Below are 21,187 nucleotides of genomic sequence, written 5' to 3' on the forward strand. Positions count from 1 at the left end.
TTTTTGCATTTCTTAAGTGGTGCTAAAAATTTATGCTTTCAGTAGCTATTTAAAAATGGCCAAAAGTGATTTGAAAAAATGTTTGATATACCATTTGTGGTCAAAACTGATGTAAAATATAAGCAGTGAGGAATTTTTTTGCATGTCTTAGAGTTTCATTCTGAAGGAAAAATTAAGAGTTCCAAAATCATTCTAGATACTTTAAAACATGCTCTAATCTTATGGCAAATTATTCTAAGTAGAAAATTCAGTTTCCTGTGTGTGTGTTTGTGTGTGTATACACATATATAAAACATAGTTTATGAAATGCTTTCTTTAAAATATAATAGCTATATTTATGCTAATCTCCATACATACTTTTAAATTATGAATATATGTTAAAAGTTGTTATCATGGGAAAACATACATAGAATGTATATATATTTATATTACTTGCGTAACATTATAACATCGTACAAGAATGATCTGCCTTTATCTTAATTTCTAAGGATAAGACATGTGGTTAAATGAATAGACATTTACATGAGGTCATAAATGAAGTACCATGATTCAGCTGTCATTTTCCTTTCTATAAACAAAAGAACAAGAATGTGTGTGTTTTATATGGTTATGAGTTTTATTACAACTCCATAGTCACACTTGAGAAAGGAAATTCTGAACTTGTAAATTTAAGAGCTTTACTGAGATAACTGTTGGGAAATCTGGTTTAGAGAAACCTCAATTTGTCTTTCAACTTCATGAACCACATCAGTAAACTCTAGTTTTTGGCTCTATGTTGGTGGAGCAATTGTAACATAGGGTTAGGGGGGGCCCTCTTAAATATACCTGGAGAGGTACTCCAGGCACATATTGTGCACCTGGCTTAACTCACAATTTGCACAAACAATCACATAAAATAAATACTATGCAATTTCTTCTGTGAAAGACAAAACAAAAAGGAACAAAATATAAGTTCGAATCTTGGAGTATACTTTTTAGTAATTATGTAAATTGTTTGATTAAATGGAGCAGAGCAGAAGTATCTATGCTCTAGTTATAGCCCAATTTTGAACCTAATCACATATCACTTAGACCAAATCTTTATTAGCATAACAAATGAGAAGTGTAAAATTTGATCAATATAGTCAACCAATGAGGAATGTCTCAAATCGCACCCCTACCCCTTACTGTGCTTTGCTTTCTACAGAAATTAGAATTTTCCTTCAGAAGTATTATTATCTTCTGACCAAAATTACCAATGTCATTATCTCAATTACTGCCTTAATTTTGCTTTGCTAAACAGAATTTAATCAGTCAATTAATATTTATTAGAGAACTAGTATATGTCCTGATTTTTCTTCATGCTTCCAAAATTTAGAGCTATAAGGGCAATAATCTAGAAAATTATGTTATCACTAATCATATGATCATTTTAACCCTGTATGTAATTTCATCACAAAAAATCATTACCTTCATTTCTAAATTTTAACTTCTTTTTGAATAATTCAGTGTATGCTACTGTCAGATAATCTGAGTTAAGGTATACTTGATATTTGAAAAAGTAGAGATTATTTAAAAGTATAGATTTTACATCACTTTATAAAAATGAAAAAGTGATAATGCAGTTCCTAGGGGGAAATTATATAATAGTTTAAGGATATTTTTTTAGATCATATAATTTTATTTAACATGAATATGCTGTTGTCAAACTCAACAGTTAAACCATCCAGCAAACATGCATCTAAAAAACAACCTTTTTTGTATATTGCATCTTCTATATATTCATTAACTTGTTAACCCAATCAGCTGTTATATTTGCTTGTTTTTATTTTTAACCAAATACAGTCATGGGGCTCATTAGAAGAAGAAAATGAATTGATTTCCTAGGAAGATCATTGAATTTTTTAATGCCAACATGGCAATTAAGGCAAAAAATTATTCATACACAGAATTTATGCCCCAGAATGCAGGCAGGTACTGGAAAAAGCTGACATGCATAACAAAAACATTTGTTACATTTGCTTATGATATTCTTGTAAACATATCCTTTGAAAAATAAAATAAACCTTGTTTAGAAATAGCATTACCCCTGATTTTCATAAATTACTTACACCTACTTATACTTATAGAAATGAATATAATAGTATAACAATGACAATTGAAAAGAAGTTTGTTTACAATTGACGTCAATAACATTTTGTTCAGACAGCTTTTGAGGTACCAAGTGTTAGCAAAAATTAATTTTAATTCATTATTTAAAAATATGTTTTGCTAGCTTTGTACTTTTACCTCACTCAGAAGTAGGTGAAGTTAAAAAAAAAAAAAAAAAGTTCCCCTGAGGAGACATTTTCTTTTAAACATGTTAAAAAATGAAAAGCAACATAGAAAATAAATATATTATTAGCAAACAGGTATGGAAAAAACATATTGCAAAGTTATTTTAAATCAGATTATAATCACTTTACGTATATTATATGATCGCTTACATTTCCAATTATTTCTGCAAATCTTGTTTTCTTAAATCATTTGGACAAATGCTAGCAGGATTTGCACTAAAACTGATTTCTCGGCAGCAGATTGATACAATATTCTACCACAAGCCATTTTCTTCCATTGGACTCAAAGTTGAATTTCCTCTAATAATTTGCTTAGCATTAAGAAAGAATAATAAAAGCTCACAAACTCACTTTAGATTTTCATTCAGGAAGGGCTTGTCTGATATAATTTCGCTGATAAATATGAACCTATGTGTTTATCAAATCCCTAAGAAGATTATCTAAATCAACTCTGTGTAATTACCATTCAGCATCTGTTCCACCAGGGCCTGAGCTGATCTGCTGGCATCTTGCAGTTTTCTGAACTTCTCGGCTTTTTCTCGCTCTATGGCCTGCAGCATGATAGCAAAGGTGAGTATTCAATAAAAGGATTGTGAAACTACACAGTAATTATAACTTCCACTTGCCCTTTCAAGCCTTAAGATATTTCACTCTGTCAGCTTATCATGTGAATCTAAAGGTTTTTTCTCAAGTTCTTGGCACTAGAAGCATCAAAATGGCAATGAATCACAAGCCATTTTCATACTGAATTGTTATTTTTTGTAATAAGATGTCTACTCTTAACTTTTTTTACATCATAGTTTCTGAGGCATTACAAGTTAAGACTGCCCCCCCCAAAAAGAACCAACAAAGGCAAATCATAACAAACAATGAAATGATAAAGTGTCAGATAATTAAAATGGAATTTATCTTTTAAAAATACAACACTGATAATGCTCCTAATAACATAAGTATAAAGTCTTTATTAAAAATCAAACAGAAAATCCAGTAAGTATATACAATAGGAAAAAAGTATACTAGCATAAATAATTTACCAAAAAAACCCCCCCATATTTATCTAAGTACAACACTGCGGGTTAATTTCTCTCTCTAGAATTGTCAAAGTACTCCCATTGCAAGGAAAATTAGATTCAGTTTCATAAAGCTTTCTAAATTCTTTTGTTCATTTCTCCTAACCAGAGTTAACTTTTGAACAACAAAAACACAATTACTTAACAAAATGTAGCATTTGATACTGCTGAGTTTAGCTAATAATGTCTCTACAGAGACAAAACTTTAAGCTATGATGCAGTAGTACTATATTACTATAGTCATTAAAACCTGTGGCTATAACAATATGTTATATGTCCTGAACCTAACAACCTGCAGAAAAAGCAAGCTATAGTGTATTTAACATATAGTGAGAACAATATTTCTGTGATTTAATAGTGGCATTATACAAAGATTTCACTTGAGTTTGTGGCAGGAGGTTATTCTACATCAGACTGTTTTTTAAAACTTTTAGATCTATAGGCATTTAAACAAATATTCCAAAGTTTAATATTGGAGTACAGGTGGGAGGCATATAATTGATACATGCACACTCTGTGGAGCACTGTTCAGTAGAACTTTCTGCAAGGATGGACATATTCTGTATCTGCACTGTCCAATACATTCCACTAGCCACGCGTGGGTACTGAGTGCTCGAAACATGGCAAGTATGACTGGGGATATTAATTTTTAATTTAATTTAATCTAATTTAACTTAAATTTTAAAAGCTACAATGTGTCAAGTGTCAATTGTAATTGCACAGTGCAGATCTAGTGTCTTCCCTCTGAAAGCAAATAGTTAAAGACAGACAGATAAGATATGTAGACATAAATATAGATATATACAATATGGCAACATCAAAAACACTGTCAGAGAAGTAAGTAATCATCTTGACTGGACTATTCCCCAAGCACACCAAATGCTGGGAATGCTCATAAAATAATCCATATATTTTTAAATATTTAAAAAGATTCTCCAATTTAAAGAAGTAGTCACAAGTGAATAGAGAGCTCTTTAAATTTATTTTAAAAAGAGTTCCATGAACTAGAATTACTGGATTTAAGGTCAAAGAGTGCAAAATGCTAAAAGAGCCTATAGACAACAGAATACATCCAATCAGGAAAAACTGTAATATACAAGAAAACAAATTAAAATTTAGCATAATAAATGAAATGAAACACTATAAGAGGACAGTCTTTTTTTAAAAGTATTTATAGACTAGCTGGAATATATACATTTTAAATTATGCCATCAAGGGCAGCAAATGAAAACTCAGTTTCATCTCATCAGTAGCAAAACTCCAAAGGTAATAGAAACATTTTACTATCTTGGATTCTACTTGAAAATTTCTAAGTACACAGACTTGGGTGCTTGGGGATTATATGCTCCCGGGATGCCGTATCAATTAGCAGGTGAAACTTCTGGGTTATCTTGAAAGTCAGTTTCACAAAGACATTACTGAATTGTTTACACAAGCATGTACAGAACCATGGAAAGTTCTAGCTTGCTACTTGAACTGAAAAGTCCATGAAAATAAAGTAGCCACAATATACTGTTAAAGGTAAGAACCTAGACGAAGCTCCAAAATTCACATATTCTTAATTCTCAACTTTGGTCTTCTAAATTCTCTGTCCTTAGCATCTAATTGGCACACGTTTCCCAATACTTTAAATTTGTTCTCCATTAAAAGGTAAATGCTATTTGCAAAGGACTCCGAGCATTTAGAAGAGAAAAATAAGCACATTCTAAGTAAATATATAATATTCAAATATTCACAACTACCAAGAGCTACAGCGGGATGTGGGGCATCTCAAATTTTAACTACATTCGCTCAAAAAAAAGAGAAAGTAAGAAAAATACTTGTACTACAACAAAACGACAACAAGAACAATGAGAACAAACTGGTGTTCTTTGAGTTAAACAGTTTTGAATTATCCTTTTCTAACAGAGTGGCTTCTATTTTATCTACATTGAGTTTTGTTTTGTTTTTTTTTACATGAAATTATATGAAGAGTAGAATCAGAACACCATCTTGTCTTTATAAATGATGAAAAGAAATTATCAATGGCCTCCTTAATGTCATGATCATAATCTCTTTATTGTAAGCATCTAATGGAATAATCAATTAGTATTACTAACAGAGAAACAAACATAATTGAATATCTCAGGGGTAATATTTGAGCTTAAATACCTTGTTTGGTTAGCCACATTATTCCAATTATTCTAATTTATATAACAACAATAACCACCATCATCACCACAACAAAACAGTAATCTCTGGAGTAGGTACTATTATTCTCCAATTTGACAGAGGAGGAAAGAGAGGCACAGAGAGGTTTGTGAAGGATTTGAAAACACTGACATAACCATGATAAAAATGGAATGCCTTATACTGTGTACCAAATTACTGTGTATTACATGATTTCATATGTATTTCATAATAATTCTGTGAGATAGAATCAGCATTATTTTATCCTATTTTACACAAGAGAAAATTGAGCGCCCATAAGATTAAGTCATATATCCAAGATCATAGAAGTAGAGGCAATTTCCTGGTGGTCCAGTGGTTAAGACACTGCACTTCCATTGCAGGGGGCATGCGTTCAATCCCTGGTCCTGGTCGGGGAACTAAGATCCCGCAAGCCACATGGCATGGCCAAAAAAAGAATCATAGAAGTAGAAAGCTTTAGACCAATATTAGAACCCTGATGATCTAGTTACAAGTTAAGCTCTCTTTCAAACATACTCTGCTGCTTCTAGGGGTATTTCAATGAAGATGAATCAAACAGATTTGAACATATCTTATTCCAACTCACAGTAAAAGTAACCTGATAGTTTGGATGTAGTCAGGGATGGCATTCAAAATATTTACCCATTAATGCAGCATGGGCACCAAGGTACCAGAAGGAATGCCTGGTCACTTGGTATGGACACTGACAGTCTATAGGCTCATTGGCAACTGTGTACAGCTCAATTACTGTACCCCATTGCCCATGTATACTACTTGCAAACTGAGTAACTGCTGCATAAATAGAGATACACGTCTGAGAAAGAAGCAGTTAGTAGCCTCTGCATATTTGTCAATGTTTAGATGATACCTGGGTTCTGATAAGCAACAACATTTTAAAGAGGAATATTGGAAAATTAAGAGAAAAAACTGGCATAAATGTGCCTTGAGGAGTATGAACAAGACAGTGAAGAGCCCAGAAAATTTCATTTCAGACACACCTATAGATAGCTGATTACAAATGAGAAAATTTAGGGTAGCAAGGAGACAGGAAAGAAGGTAATGAAAAGTTTTGGAGTCATTCTGTTCTCAGGTGGTTCGAATTCTGTCCCCACTGCTTACCTGCTGTTTGACACTCAGAAAGTGTCAATGGCTGATTCTCAGTCCTCAGCTTATTTATCACCATAATTTGATTCAGAGGATTCCTCTTCTTGGGAATACTGATTTGGCTTCCTAGACTACAAACACATACTTCCTCTGACCTCAAAGACTGCCTTTACTCAGTCTCCCATGCTGGTTCCTCCTCATCTCCCCGACCTCTAAATATAGCGTGTCCTAGGCCTTGATCTATATTTCCATTTGTTCAGGCCAACAACTTCGAATCCTTCTTGACTCTTTATCTCAAACCCCACAGGCAATCCATCAGAAAATCCTATGGGTTCTTACCTCAAAAGACATCCAGAAAGCAATGTTATAACTGTGCTCACTACTACCACACTAGTCAAAAGACCCCCATCATCTCTCGTGAGTCTAGATGTTTCAAAATAGCCTACTAAATGGTATCCCTGTTCCTGTCTTTGCTCCCTAATGATACATTCTCAACACAGCTGACAGGGAAAGCCAGCTCAACTCTCCAAAAGCTTCCCTTCTCACTCTGAGTAAAAGCTCAAAGCCTAACCATGGCTTCACCTGACCTTAATCTCCTTAGCCTCTCTGACCTCTTCTGCTACTAAACACCTTGATATTTCAGCCCCAGACACACTCTTTCTTTTTCTCTGACACTCTAGGCACACTCCTACCTCCTCGGGCTATGCATTTATTCTTCTCTCTGCCTTAAATGCTCCTACCTCGGGTATTTGTAAATTCCTCATCAGATCTTTACTTAAATGGCACTTTCTCAGTGAGGCCTTCTACTGCCACTCTATCTACACACACACACACACACACACACACACACACACACACACTCCTTAGCTCTCATTCCCCCTTCATTTTCATCTTTGGCATTTATCACTAACATTCTATATGTTTTACATATTAATCTGCTTAATTTCCATCTTGCCCACAGGAATATAAACTGTATAAGGTCACGTATCCTTTTGCATTTCCTTCTTCATGCTATCTGCAGTGCCTAGAATAGTGTCTGGTACATAGTAGATGCATAATAAAGTGAGGTCTATCATAGCATCATGCCTCCATATACAATACTACAGTCTCGAGAGAGATTCTCCTGTTTATCGTGAAGAAGCAAACTGCCACATTGTAGAGAAGGCCACATGGACTCTAGTAGTTGAGGCTTCGGTTCTGCGGTTACAAGGAGCTGAATTTTGCCAATAACCAGTGAGCTTAGAAGAGGACCTAGAGCCCAGGTGAGACTGCAGCCCTGGATGACACCTTGATTTCGGCCTGGTGTAGGAGAGATTAACCAAGATGGCAGAGTAGAAGGACGTGCTCTCACTCCCTCTTGCAAGAACACCAGAATCACAACTGGCTGCTGGACGATCATCGAGAGGAAGACACTGGACTTGACCAAGGAGGATACCCCACGTCCAAGGACAGAGGAGAAGCCACAGTGAGACGGTAGGAGGGGAGCAATCAGAGTAAAATCAAATCCCAAAACTGCAGGGTGGGTGACTCACAGACTGGCGAACACTTATACCACAGAAGTCCACCCACTGGAGTGAAGGTTCTGAGCCCCACGTCAGGCTTCCCAACCTGGGGGTCCGGCAATGGGAGGAGGAATTCATAGAGAATCAGACTTTGAAGCCTAGTGGGAATTGATTGCAGGACTTCGACAGGACTGGGGGAAACAGAGACCCCACTCTTGGAGGGTGCACACGGAATAGTGTGTGCATCGGGACTTGGGGGAAGGAGCAGTGACCCTGGGGGAGACTGAACCAGACCTACCTGCTAGTGTTGGAGGGTCTCCTGCAGAGGCGGGGGCTGGCTCTGTTTCACCGTGGGGACAAGGACACTGGCAGTGGAGGTTCTGGGAAGTACTCCTTGGCGTGAGAGTCTGCCATTAGCCCCACCAAAGAGCCCAGGTAGGCTCCAGTGTTGGGTCGCCTCAGGCAAAACAACCAACAGGGAGGGAACCCAGCCCCACCCATCAACAGTCAAGTGGATTAAAGTTTTACGGAGCTCTGACCGCCACAGCAACAGTCAGCTCTACCCACCACCAGAGCCTCCCATCAAGCCTCTTAGATAGCCTCAACCACCAGAAGCCAGACAGCAGAAGCAAGAAAAACTACAATACTGCAGCCTGTGGAACAAAAACCACATTTACAGAAAAACAGACAGGATGAAAAGGCAGAGGGCTATATACCAGATGAAGGAACAAGAAAAAAACCCCAGAAAAACAACTAAATGAAGTGGAGATGGGCAACCTTCCAGAAAAAGAATTCAGAATAATGATAGTGAAGATGATCCAGGACCTCGGAATAAGAATGGAGGCAAAGATCAAGAAGATGCAAGAAATGTGTAACAAAGACCTAGAAGAATTAAAAAACAAACAAACAGAGATGACCAATACAATAACTGAAATGAAAACTACACTAGAAGGAATCAATAGCAGAATAACTGAGGCAGAAGAATGGATAAGTGACCTGGAAGACAGAATGGTGGAATTCACTGCTGCAAAACAGACTAAAGAAAAAAGAATGAAAAGAAATGAAGACAGCCTAAGAGACCTCTGGGACAACATGAAATGCAACAACATTGGCATTATAGGGGTCCCAGAAGGAGAAGAGAGAGAGAAAGGACCAGAGAAAATATTTGAAGAGATTATAGTCAAAAACTTCCCTAACATGGGAAAGGAAATAGCCACCCAAGTCCAGGAAGCGCAGAGAGTCCCATACAAGATAAACCCAAGGAGAAACACGCCGAGACACATAGTAATCAAATTGACAAAAATTAAAGACAAAGAAAAATTATTGAAAGCAGCAAGGGAAAAACGACAAATAACATAGAAGGGAACTCCCATAAGGTTAACAGCTGATTTCTCAGCAGAAACTCTACAAGCCAGAAGGCAGTGGCATGATATACTTAAAGTGATGAAAGGGAAGAACCTACAACCAAGATTACTCTACCTGGCAAGGATCTCATTTAGATTTGATGGAGAAATCAAAAGCTTTACAGACAAGCAAAAGCTAAGAGAATTCAGCACCACCAAACCAGCTCTACAACAAATGCTAAAGGAACTTCTCTAAGTGGGAAACACAAGAGAAGAAAAGGACCTACAAAAACAAACCCAAAACAATTAAGAAAATGGTAATAGGAACATACATATCGATAATTACCTTAAACGTGAATGGATTAAATACTCCAACCAAAAGACACAGGCTTGCTGAATGGATACAAAAACAAGACCCACATATATGCTGTCTACAAGAGACCCACTTTAGACCTAGGGACACATACAGACTGAAAGTGAGGGGATGGAAAAAGATATTCCATGCAAATGGAAATCAAAAGAAAGCTGGAGTAGCTATACTCATATCAGATAAAATAGACTTTAAAATAAAGAATGTTACAACAGACAAAGAAGGACACTACATAATGATCAAGGGATCAATCCAAGAAGAAGATATAACAATTATAAATATATATGCACCCAACATAGGAGCACCTCAATACATAAGGCAACTGCTAACAGCTATAAAAGAGGAAATCAACAGTAACACAATAATAGTGGGGGAGTTTAACACCTCACTTACACCAATGGACAGATCATCCAAAATGAAAATAAATAAGGAAACAGAAGCTTTAAATGACACAATAGACCAGATAGATTTAATTGATATTTATAGGACATTCCATCCAAAAACAGCAGATTACACTTTCTTCTCAAGTGCGCACGGAACATTCTCCAGGATGGATCACATCTTGGGTCACAAATCAAGCCTCAGTAAATTTAAGAAAATTGAAATCATATCAAGCATCTTTTCTGACCACAACGCTATGAGATTAGAAATGAATTACAGGGAAAAAAACATAAAAAACACAAACACATGGAGGCTAAACAATACGTTACTAAATAATCAAGAGATCACTGAAGAAATCAAAGAGGAAATCAAAAAATACCTAGAGACAAATGACAATGAAAACATGAGAACCCAAAACCTATGGGATGCAGCAAAAGCAGTTCTAAGAGGGAAGTTTATAGCTATACAAGCCTACCTCAAGAAACAAGAAAAATCTCAAGTAAACAATCTAACCTTACACCTAAAGGAACTAGAGAAAGAAGAACAAACAAAACCCAAAGTTAGCAGAAGGAAAGAAATCATAAAGATCAGAGCGGAAATAAATGAAATAGAAACAAAGAAAACAATAGCAAAGATCAATAAAACTAAAAGCTGGTTCTTTGAGAAATAAACAAAATTGATAAGCCATTAGCCAGACTCATCAAGAAAAAGAGGGAGAGGACTCAAATCAATAAAATCAGAAATGAAAAAGGAGAAGTTACAACAGACACCACAGAAATACAAAGCATCCTAAGAGACTACTACAAGCAACTCTATGCCAATAAAATGGACAACGTGGAAGAAATGGACACATTCTTAGAAAGGTATAACCTTCCAAGACTGAACCAGGAAGAAACAGAAAATATGAACAGACCAATCACAAGTAATGAAATTGAAACTGTGATTAAAAATCTTCCAACAAACAAAAGTCCAGGACCAGATGGCTTCACAGGTGAATTCTATCAAACATTTAGAGAAGAGCTAACACCCATCCTTCTCAAACTCTTCCAAAAAATTGCAGAGGAAGGAACACTCCCAAACTCATTCTATGAGGTCACCATCACCCTGATACCAAAACCAGACAAAGACACTACAAAAAAAGAAAATTACAGACCAATATCACTGATGAATATAGATGCAAAAATCCTCAACAAAATACTAGCAAACAGAATCCAACAACACATTAAAAGGATCATACACCACGATCAAGTGGGATTTATCCCAGGGATGCAAGGATTCTTCAATATATGCAAATCAATCAATGTGATACACCATATTAACAAATTGAAGGAGAAAAACCATATGATCATCTCAATAGATGCAGAAAAAGCTTTTGACAAAATTCAACACCCATTTATGATAAAAACTCTCCAGAAAGTGGGCATAGAGGGAACCTACCTCAACATAATAAAGGCCATATATGACAAACCCACAGCAAACACCATTCTCAATGGTGAAAAACTGAAAGCATTTCCTCTAAGATCAGGAACGAGACAAGGATGTACACTCTCACCACTATTCAACATAGTTCTGGAAGTCCTAGCCATGGCAATCAGAGAAGAAAAAGAAATAAAAGGAACACAAATTGGAAAAGAAGAAGTAAAACGGTCATTGTTTGCAGATGACATGATACTATACATAGAGAATCCTAAAACTGCCACCAGAAAACTGCTAGAGCTAATTAATGGATTTGGTAAAGTTGCAGGATACAAAATTAATGCACAGAAATCTCTTGCATTCCTATACACTAATGATGAAAAATCTGAAAGAGAAATTATGGAAACACTCCCATTTACCATTGCAACAATGAAAATGAAATACCTAGGAATAAACCTACCTAGGGAGACAAAAGACCTGTATGCAGAAAACTATAAGACACTGATGAAATAAATTAAAGATGATACCAACAGATGGAGAGATATACCATGTTCTTGGATTGGAAGAATCAACGTTGTGAAAATGACTATACTACCCAAAGCAATCTATAGATTCAATGCAATCCCTATCAAATTACCAATGGCATTTTTTACGGAACTAGAACAAATCATCTTAAAATTTGTATGGAGACACAAAAGACCCCGAATAGCCAAAGCAGTCTTGAGGGAAAAAAACGGAGCTGGAGGAATCAGACTCCCTGACTTCAGACTATAGTACAAAGCTACAGTAATCAAGACAATATGGTACTGGCACAAAAACAGAAACATAGATCAATGGAACAGGATAGAAAGCCCAGAGATAAACCCACGCACCTAAGGTCAACTAATCTATGACAAAGGAGGCAAAGATATACAATGGAGAAAAGACAGTCTCTTCAATAAGTGGTGCTGGGAAAACTGGACAGCTACATGTAAAAGAATGAAATTAGAACACTCCCTAACACCATACACAAAAATAAACTCAAAGTGGATTAGAGACCTAAATAAGACTGGACACTATAAAACTCTTAGAGGAAAACATAGGAAGAACACTCTTTGACAAAAATCACAGCAAGATATTCTTTGATCCACTTCCTAGAGTAATGGAAATAAAAACAAAAATAAACAAATGGGACCTAATGAAACTTCAAAGCTTTTGCACAGCAAAGGAAGCCATAATCAAGACCAAAAGACAACCCTCAGAATGGGAGAAAATATTTGCAAATGAATCAATGGACAAAGGATTAATCTCCAAAATATATATACAGCTCATTCAGCTCAATATTAAAGAAACAAACACCCCAATCCAAAAATGGGCAGAAGACCTAAATAGACATTTCTCCAAAGAAGACATACAGATGGCCACGAAGCACATGAAAAGATGCTCAACATCACTAATTATTAGAAAAATGCAAATCAAAACTACAATGAGGTATGACCTCACACCAGTTAGAATGGGCGTCATCAGAAAATCTACAAACAACAAATGCTGGAGAGGGTGTGGAGAAAAGGAAACCCTCTTGCACTGTTGGTGGGAATGTAAATTGATACAGCCACTATGGAGAACAATATGGAGGTTCCTTAAAAAACTAAAAATAGGGCTTCCCTGGTGGCGCAGTGGTTGAGAATCCGCCTGCCAATGCAGGGGACACGGGTTCGAGCCCTGGTCTGGGAAGATCCCACATGCCGCGGAGCGGCTGGGCCCGTGAGCCACAATTGCTGAGCCTGCGCGTCTGGAGCCTGTGCTCCGCAACAAGAGAGGCCGCGATAGCGAGAGGCCCGCGCACCGCGATGAAGAGTGGCCCCCGCTTGCCACAACTGGAGAGAGCCCTCGCACAGAAACGAAGACCCAACACAGCCATAAATAAAATAAATTAAAAAAAAAAAAAAAAAAAAACTAAAAATAGAATTACCATATGACCCAGCAATCCCACTACTGGGCATATACCCAGAGAAAACCGTAATTCAAAAAGACACATGCACCCGAATGTTCACTGCAGCACTATTTACAATAGCCAGGTCATGGAAGCAACCTAAATGCCCATCGACAGACGAATGGATAAAGAAGAAGTGGTACCTATATACAATGGAATATTACTCAGCCATAAAAAGGAATGAAATTGAGTCATTTGTTGAGACGTGGATGGATGTAGAGACTATCATACAGAGTGAAGTAAGTCAGAAAGAGAAAAACAAATATCGTATATTAATGCATGTATGTGGAACCTAGAAAAATGGTACAGATGAACCCGGTTGCAGGGCAGAAGTTGAGACACAGATGTAGAGAACAAACGTATGGACACCAAGGGGGGAAAACTGTGGTGGGGTGGGGTTGGTGGTGTGCTGAATTGGGCGATTGGGATTGACATGTATAAAGTGATGTGTATAAAATTGATGACTGATTAAAAAAAAATAAAATAAAATGTTTCAGGTGTAAAGCAAAAAAAAAAAAAAATACTACAGTCTCTCCCACTTCACCCACAGTTCAAAAGCTCTATGAAGGTGTACATGTGTAACAATCCTGGTAGTTATACATACAGTGGTCACAGAACCAGCCCATGAGTTTAGGTGCTACAAGCTGAGGAAAGTAAAGTTGGATTCAATGAAAGTCTCCTGGAAACTCCAGATGAGATTGAGAGTTGGGCACAACTCACTCTCCAACAGGATTGTTATGTAGTCCTGATAACAGGAATAAACAATGACCCAAATAGAAAACAAGTAGTACCATGCAAAAGTTCATTAAGTCAAAACTTAATAGAATCCTGCCTTGGCTGAGGAAGAGAAAACGAAGGGGAAAAAAACCCCAACATGGTACTTGTAACATTTATTACAGAATAAAAAAAATATATCATATTGAAAAAAATTAGAGGGAGTATAAACTCCCAACAGCGGTCTACCAAACAAAAGTTCAGGAAACAATTCTGGCATCTTCACTGAGATATCATGGACTTCATAAAAAAGCAACATAAAATCATAAGGCTAGAAGATGTTGAATTTAACAGAAATGGAATGAAATACCAAGGCAACAGAGACACTGATCTCATAAGGAAGAAACTAAAGCCGCATTATCACGATCCAAATTAATATTGGAGATTGTAAAATGTAGACTTGATACTGAACAAAAGAGAAGGGAATGTTTCTTGACTATGGTACTAACCAGCATTCTTTGCACTCAGTAGCAAATAAACAAGTATTCCCATTTGTCAAGTAGAGAGTTACAGTATTTTCAAGTACCCTAATTAAGTTGTCCTGTATTTCCAGACTGTGCAAAATCTTTGGCTATGCTGACATGTGGGGATGTTTTGTTATCCACTAGGAAATAAGTGTAACAACACTTTACTGGTCTCAGAAACTTGGGGATTACTTTTTTCTCAGATGTTTTTCAAATGTTTCAACATTTTCAGTCTTTCTTCCTCTTCCATGGTTCCAACTCTTTCTATTTATTGATATATATATATATATATATTAGCTTCCCCCTTGTTTTCAAGGCCACAAATATCTGAATGTTCTTCAACGATGACACCCATTTTCTTCCATGCATTTCATCTTCAATGTTAGTCCAAATATCTATAGCCAGATTTTAGCCCTCACTACTTTACAGAAACTTATTTCATGAAAGGCTCCAAATATTTTTCCTGCCAGGTACAATGCTTCTTAAAGCATTAAGTACCGATAACTAAGACAACCTCTTTAAAATCACCTTGTTCATGAAAACATGTCTGCCCTTGACATTAAGATCTTTCTATAATCTTTCTTCCTCTAGAAACTCATCCAGCTTTTCTGTATGTGTGCCTATTTCCTTATGTATCTCTGTTTATCATATATGTATGTGTATGAATACATATGTATAATATGGATATAATATTTTTAATTGTAAAAGTATATATTTTATAACAGAACGCAGTTTTGAAATTATTTTTTCTGAACAGAGAAAAATACTTTACTCAGTATATATTCCGTATATGATCATATGTTCAGAAGCTACTACTCAGATTCTAAAGTATCTAGTACACATAACTTCAAGTAAAGGCATGAGTGAACCATTGCATGAGCAATGTATTGTACATTTTCAAATATATAATGGGTTCATGAAAATTCTGAGAGATCATCAGGAAGTTATGAATTCTAAAGTGTATAACTTCAAGTGCAAAATAAAAGGCAATTCATATCACTATGCTGGGCACACGAAACTAATATAATATTGTATGTAAATTATAATTCAAAAAATAAGATAATTGATCAAAAAAGGCAATTTAGTTGTATTATTAAAAAAAAGAAACATAATTAAGTTTTAAGCAAAGTATACAGGAAAGAGAAGTTTACTAGTTCTTTAATAAGCTGATTAAAAGCACTCATGACCTCCTGTCCTCCTTCTTTACCGGCATCTCTTAAAGGCCTCTTCTTTTCATGACATCTTTTCTAATTAATATGAAAGTAAGTTCCACATCCCCCAGAGTCCTACTCTGACTATAGAAGCAATTAATTTTCTATTCACTTAAGATTCTATAATGAAGTTTTACCCTTTGACAGAAAAAAGTAATTTATTCACTCAAATGTTTATTCAGAAGTTGTTATATCCTTCATATTGGTAGCAGAGCCTGACTTAAAACGTGCCTGCAGAACTGAAAAAAAAATCACTTATTCACATAATCAAACATTAATTGGATTAAATACCAGGTGCTATGTTACACACTGTATACCAAAACCAAACTAAGCCAAACCAAAAGCGAACGAACAAACAAACAAAACCCAAACAGATTAAGTTCCAGTCCCTAGTTTCTAGAAACCAACAATATAATCAATGTAACAATGGCGAGAAATCAGTTTGGATATGTAGAAAGGAATTAGGTCATGGTAGTCTGCATAAGGGCAACATGAAGACAGTGACTTTGCCAATGCCTTTCAGTCAAAGGCCACCAGGAACCTGCCTGTAGATGAACAAAGTTAAGTTGATTTACTAGTTGCAACAAGAGACATGGCATGTGATAGGGAACTATGGGGGTATGTCTCTAAGAGGATGTTACAAATAGTTTATAGGGTTTGGGCTTGTGTAAGGTGATGTGGGTGGTCAAGGAAGCAAGGCTTTGCCTTTAATTAGACGCTGTAAGGAAGTGGAGGTGATTCTATGATTGGCTATCTTAAATCTTCATATCTAGATGGCAGAAAGAATGTAGAGAGGCTAAAGCCATGATTAGTAAAGGTGCATAATCTGTCATATTAGTGAAGAGGAGGGATATCTGGTCATTTTGGGTGGTTTGGACAATGTTAGTATTTTTTACTGTATTGAGACATAATTACACAATGGTCACGTTTTTGTCGTGATCCATCATGATTGTGGAGTGGCCTTGTCTTAGGTGAGCATTCTGAGTTGTTTGTCATATTCAACATGAGAACATTACAGACTAGCTGCGAGCATTGGTACAGCATCTAGCACCTCCAAGGCCTAACTGTAGTGCCAAGCCGGCTCCTGGGTCTCAGCGGCTGCTCTTTTCTTTCTCAAATGAATGTAAACAGAGGCATAACAGGATACTACTTATGTTTTAGTAAGTTCACTCTGGCAGAAGTGATGTGAAAACTTCTAAAGTAATACAACATTAGTGGCAGTGAAGACCAGCTAGGGATTGTCATCTTAAACCAAAGTCAGCCATGATATTAGCTTTAGTCAGGGTTGTGGTGATGGGAATAGAGAGAATTGGACAGTTTCAAGAGCTGTTAAGGGAATGAGATTAAATGAACTTGTCAAAGGGTAGACTTGTGAATGGTAGGAAAAAAATCTAGATGACCCAGTTAGCTTTTAGGTTTCTGGATGAGGTTGCTGGAAGAAGAAAAGTAAAAAGAAAGAATAAAGGAGGGCTGGAGAGAGACTGAAGTTTAAGTTTGCAGGCAAACATTCAATTAATTTTGTCTATTAAGCAATTAGATATATTGGACTGAGCTTTAAGGGAGAGACACGAGCTAAAGATACACATTTGGGAGTCATTAGAAAATAGATGCTATTTGAATGGGAAGTAATGAGGATAATCTAGAGAGGAAAACAAGGGAAGAACTGTACAGAATTTCAATATTAAAGGAAAAACAAGATGGAACAAAAGGGCAAAAACATTAAAAAGGTAAACAATAGAGAGTGGTATTCCATAATCCAAAGGAGGAAAGAATTTCATGAAGGACTAAGAGGTTAATAGGGTCTAGTCCTGCAGAGAAGTTGAGAAAATAAGGCACAAAAATATTCACATATGTGTTTATAGGATAGGACAGCCTGTTTAAATGCTGATGATAAAGACCCAGAAAATAGGGAGACATTGAAGAAATGGATGTGTAGCTGAATGGAAGCACGTTCCTGAGGACACAGACAGTGAAGATATTGAATACACACCCCCCGAGATCAGCCCTAATGAGCCAAAACACAGTCTCTTCCACCAAGGCAGAGGGAAAGAAAGAGACCATGAGCACAAATACACATAATTTAAGAGAGATTATTTTAACTAAAGTAAGAGGGAAAGTCACCTACTGTAAATGGTGGGGAAAAGTTTAAGAGACCCATGAAAACTTGAAATAATAGTTAAGAAAAGTTGAGAAAATTTACTAGGGAAGTATGGAAAGCTTAGGAAGAGCTACTGATGAGTCTGTTCAAGTGAGGTATTTCCGAAATGGAGTAACGTCTGGCAGCGAAACATCTATAGCATTGTTAATGCAAGTGGGTAGGTGAATTGAGGACATGAGGGAAATGGAAGCTTTTGGAGACAGCAAGATAGCCCACATGGGCTGAGATTTTTAAGGATAAAGGCATAATTTGGGTGAAGGAGATTGTGAACCTGATGCCAAAGTCTTCAAAGAGAAAATAACAGAATAAATTGGTGAATGACAGATGGCCACTTGGCATGATACACAAGGGAAGAGGTAGTTTTACATTAAGGGTGGTGCCTTTGGAAGTGACCCTGAGAAGTGAGTAAACTAGCAATTCTAAAGGAGTGGAGGAGCGAGTCATTAGTCTTCGTGATGATCTTAAGGGTAAAAGTATTGGTTTGGCCAAAAAGTTCGTTCGGGCTTTTTCCCTGTCTTACAGAAAAACCCGAACGAACTTTTTGGCCAACCCAATAAATTCCATATATATGAACAAAACGGGTATACAGGAGAGAAAGTCTGTTTTGGAAGAAGGGTTTCCGAGTGCACAGTGAATGAGTGTGAGAAAGCACACTCAGTGAAGAGAAAGTGAGAAGGAAAGAGTACAGAAGAGCATAGAGACGAGGATACAAGAAAGGACAGGTGAATAGAGGTTCCTATATTCTCGGTGGCAAACACAGGTAATAGAGATAAGGGAAACGTAGAATTAATTGGCTTGAAGATTTCCCACAGAACTTGGTGAAAAGTTGATTTGGTATGGGTGTAAGCAAGTGTAAGTTCCAGGAAGAGCCCAAGGCCTGTTGACCTTAATGGCTAGTAGGAAGGCTTTTCAGGAGAACATTGTAGAGGTATAAAATCACCTTGGGGTAAGAAGAGCTTGTTTTGATGTTTTAATTACTAACTTACATTACCATGTGCTTAGTTCAAGAAGTTGAGTAGCTATAACTGTTAAGTCAACTGGAAATTCTGAACTATGGCGACATTAACAGAATGAGTGAAGAACACCTAGCAGTCTGGTAAAGTCTCCCATTGTGTATTGATTCTCCAACATTTATGTACATAGGAATCACCTGTGGATCTTGTTTAAATGCAAATTCTGATTTATCAAGCCTGAAATCAATCCTACAGTTCTAAGAAGCTCACAGATGATGCCAATACTGGTTGTCCAGGGACCACACTTTGAGTAGATATGTCCCCTAGAACTCAACTTTTAAAAAAGTGTATTATGTTAATTATATGGATAAAACACATGGTTAATAGAGAAGGAAAATTTTTGCTAGATTTAAAAGTATATAAAACTGAAGTGATAATGTCCTAGGATATTCTAATTGGCTGAAAGTTCTTGATTCCTTCATTCATTTATTACTTCAAGTGAAAGAAAAAAAAAGAGGAGGTATTATTTAGCCATTTTTAATGAATGCCTAAAAATGAATTAATACCACTCAAGCTCATGAGATAGGCCTCCCATGTGTTCAAAATAACCTACATAAACTGACAGGTGAAGAAGCAAGAAAATTAATGTATGTCTAAACTGCATATCCATCATCATTACAATGTATTTCTCTCAAGGATTTTTTAAATACATATACATTATATTTAGCCTGAAGGAAATGTCTAGGTAAATCATTTCATGTCCTATTTTAGTAGGCAATTAAGAATGATGTTTTTATTTCAGAATATGAGAGTAGAAGTTGATAAAGGTGACTCAACGAAGCATCAGAAAACCACTCATACAGTAGTGTACATTTTTTTTTTAGCACTTTCAGTCTCTCATTGCTGACACTATTGATTAAATGCAAATTGCTTCTAGGTAACCATATGATAACAGGAAATTTTTAAATTTATAGTCTGGAAATGCTAGAATTCAATTTTCCTGCTTGATCAAAGCTATTTTAAGACACAGAAATAGGATGGCAAACAGTTAAGTAGATTATTCAGATAGATAAAAAATTTTTAATTAGCTAATAAAATGTCTACCCAAGGTGATTCATACTTTCAGTGGTCGAGTATGTCACATGAACTCCGAAAAGTAATTAGAGTTCATCTTCTCTAAGTAATTTTCTACTTGTAGAATTTCCCTCAAAAATTATAACAAAGAATATACCTTTGAATAAGTATACTCTGAAATAAGATATTTTGCTATTTTCTACTACATGTTATCCTTCAGTTTAATTTTAAAACTAAAACATTAACAATATAATCATAATTCCCTTTTCTTGAAACTATTTATAATAGTCCGTTACTAAGCTTATAACAGAATACCATAGAAAGCCAATAAGAAATTTAAAATAACTTTCCCATTTATAAACAGTCAACTCTGAGAAATGTTGATGAAATTCTCTCTCCCCTTCAAGCAGCCTAAAAAAATAGAATTTTTTCTCCTAGAAGAAGATTTTTTTGTTCTCCAAAAGTTCCAACCCCACGGCAGGTATTCCCTTGTATCTGTGGTAGTGTTGTATTTGTAAAAATCTAATAGATTTTGTAATTCATGAAATCAAATGCTTGAAAGATAAAGCAGAGTGAATCCACACATGTGATATTCCTATAGCTAAAATTATTTAACATTCAGAATACCTGTTTCTTTAGCGTGCCCACTGCAGAATATTCACTCTGCCTGTTAGAAATTCCCTCACAAACTATTGCCAATTATATACCAAAAATGGATGTTTATAAGTCGAAGTCGAAAAATCAAAGCCTTGATAATGTCCCTGAAGATGAAACAGCTCTTATTAAATTAATAAAAATCCCTATTGCAAAGGATGAAACTATAATGTCTCAGTAGGGAATAAAACCAGTAAACAATCTTTTATAAAAAAATACTGAAAAAGGCCGGGCAT

General features: G+C 36.1%; 1 protein-coding gene across 1 annotated transcript in view; it reads right to left on the reverse strand.

Moving 5' to 3' along the window:
- Window positions 1-21,187, reverse strand: part of DMD (dystrophin) — a 2,123,648-nt gene that overhangs the window by 1,394,176 nt on the left and 708,285 nt on the right. Inside the window, exon 19 of the mRNA XM_057539128.1 lies at window positions 2,779-2,866. Coding sequence (XP_057395111.1) covers window positions 2,779-2,866 — 88 coding nt within the window. The remainder of the gene's footprint in view (window positions 1-2,778; window positions 2,867-21,187) is intronic.

This window comes from Balaenoptera acutorostrata, chromosome X, assembly GCF_949987535.1.
Source record: "Balaenoptera acutorostrata chromosome X, mBalAcu1.1, whole genome shotgun sequence".
NCBI classification, from domain to species: domain Eukaryota; kingdom Metazoa; phylum Chordata; class Mammalia; order Artiodactyla; family Balaenopteridae; genus Balaenoptera; species Balaenoptera acutorostrata.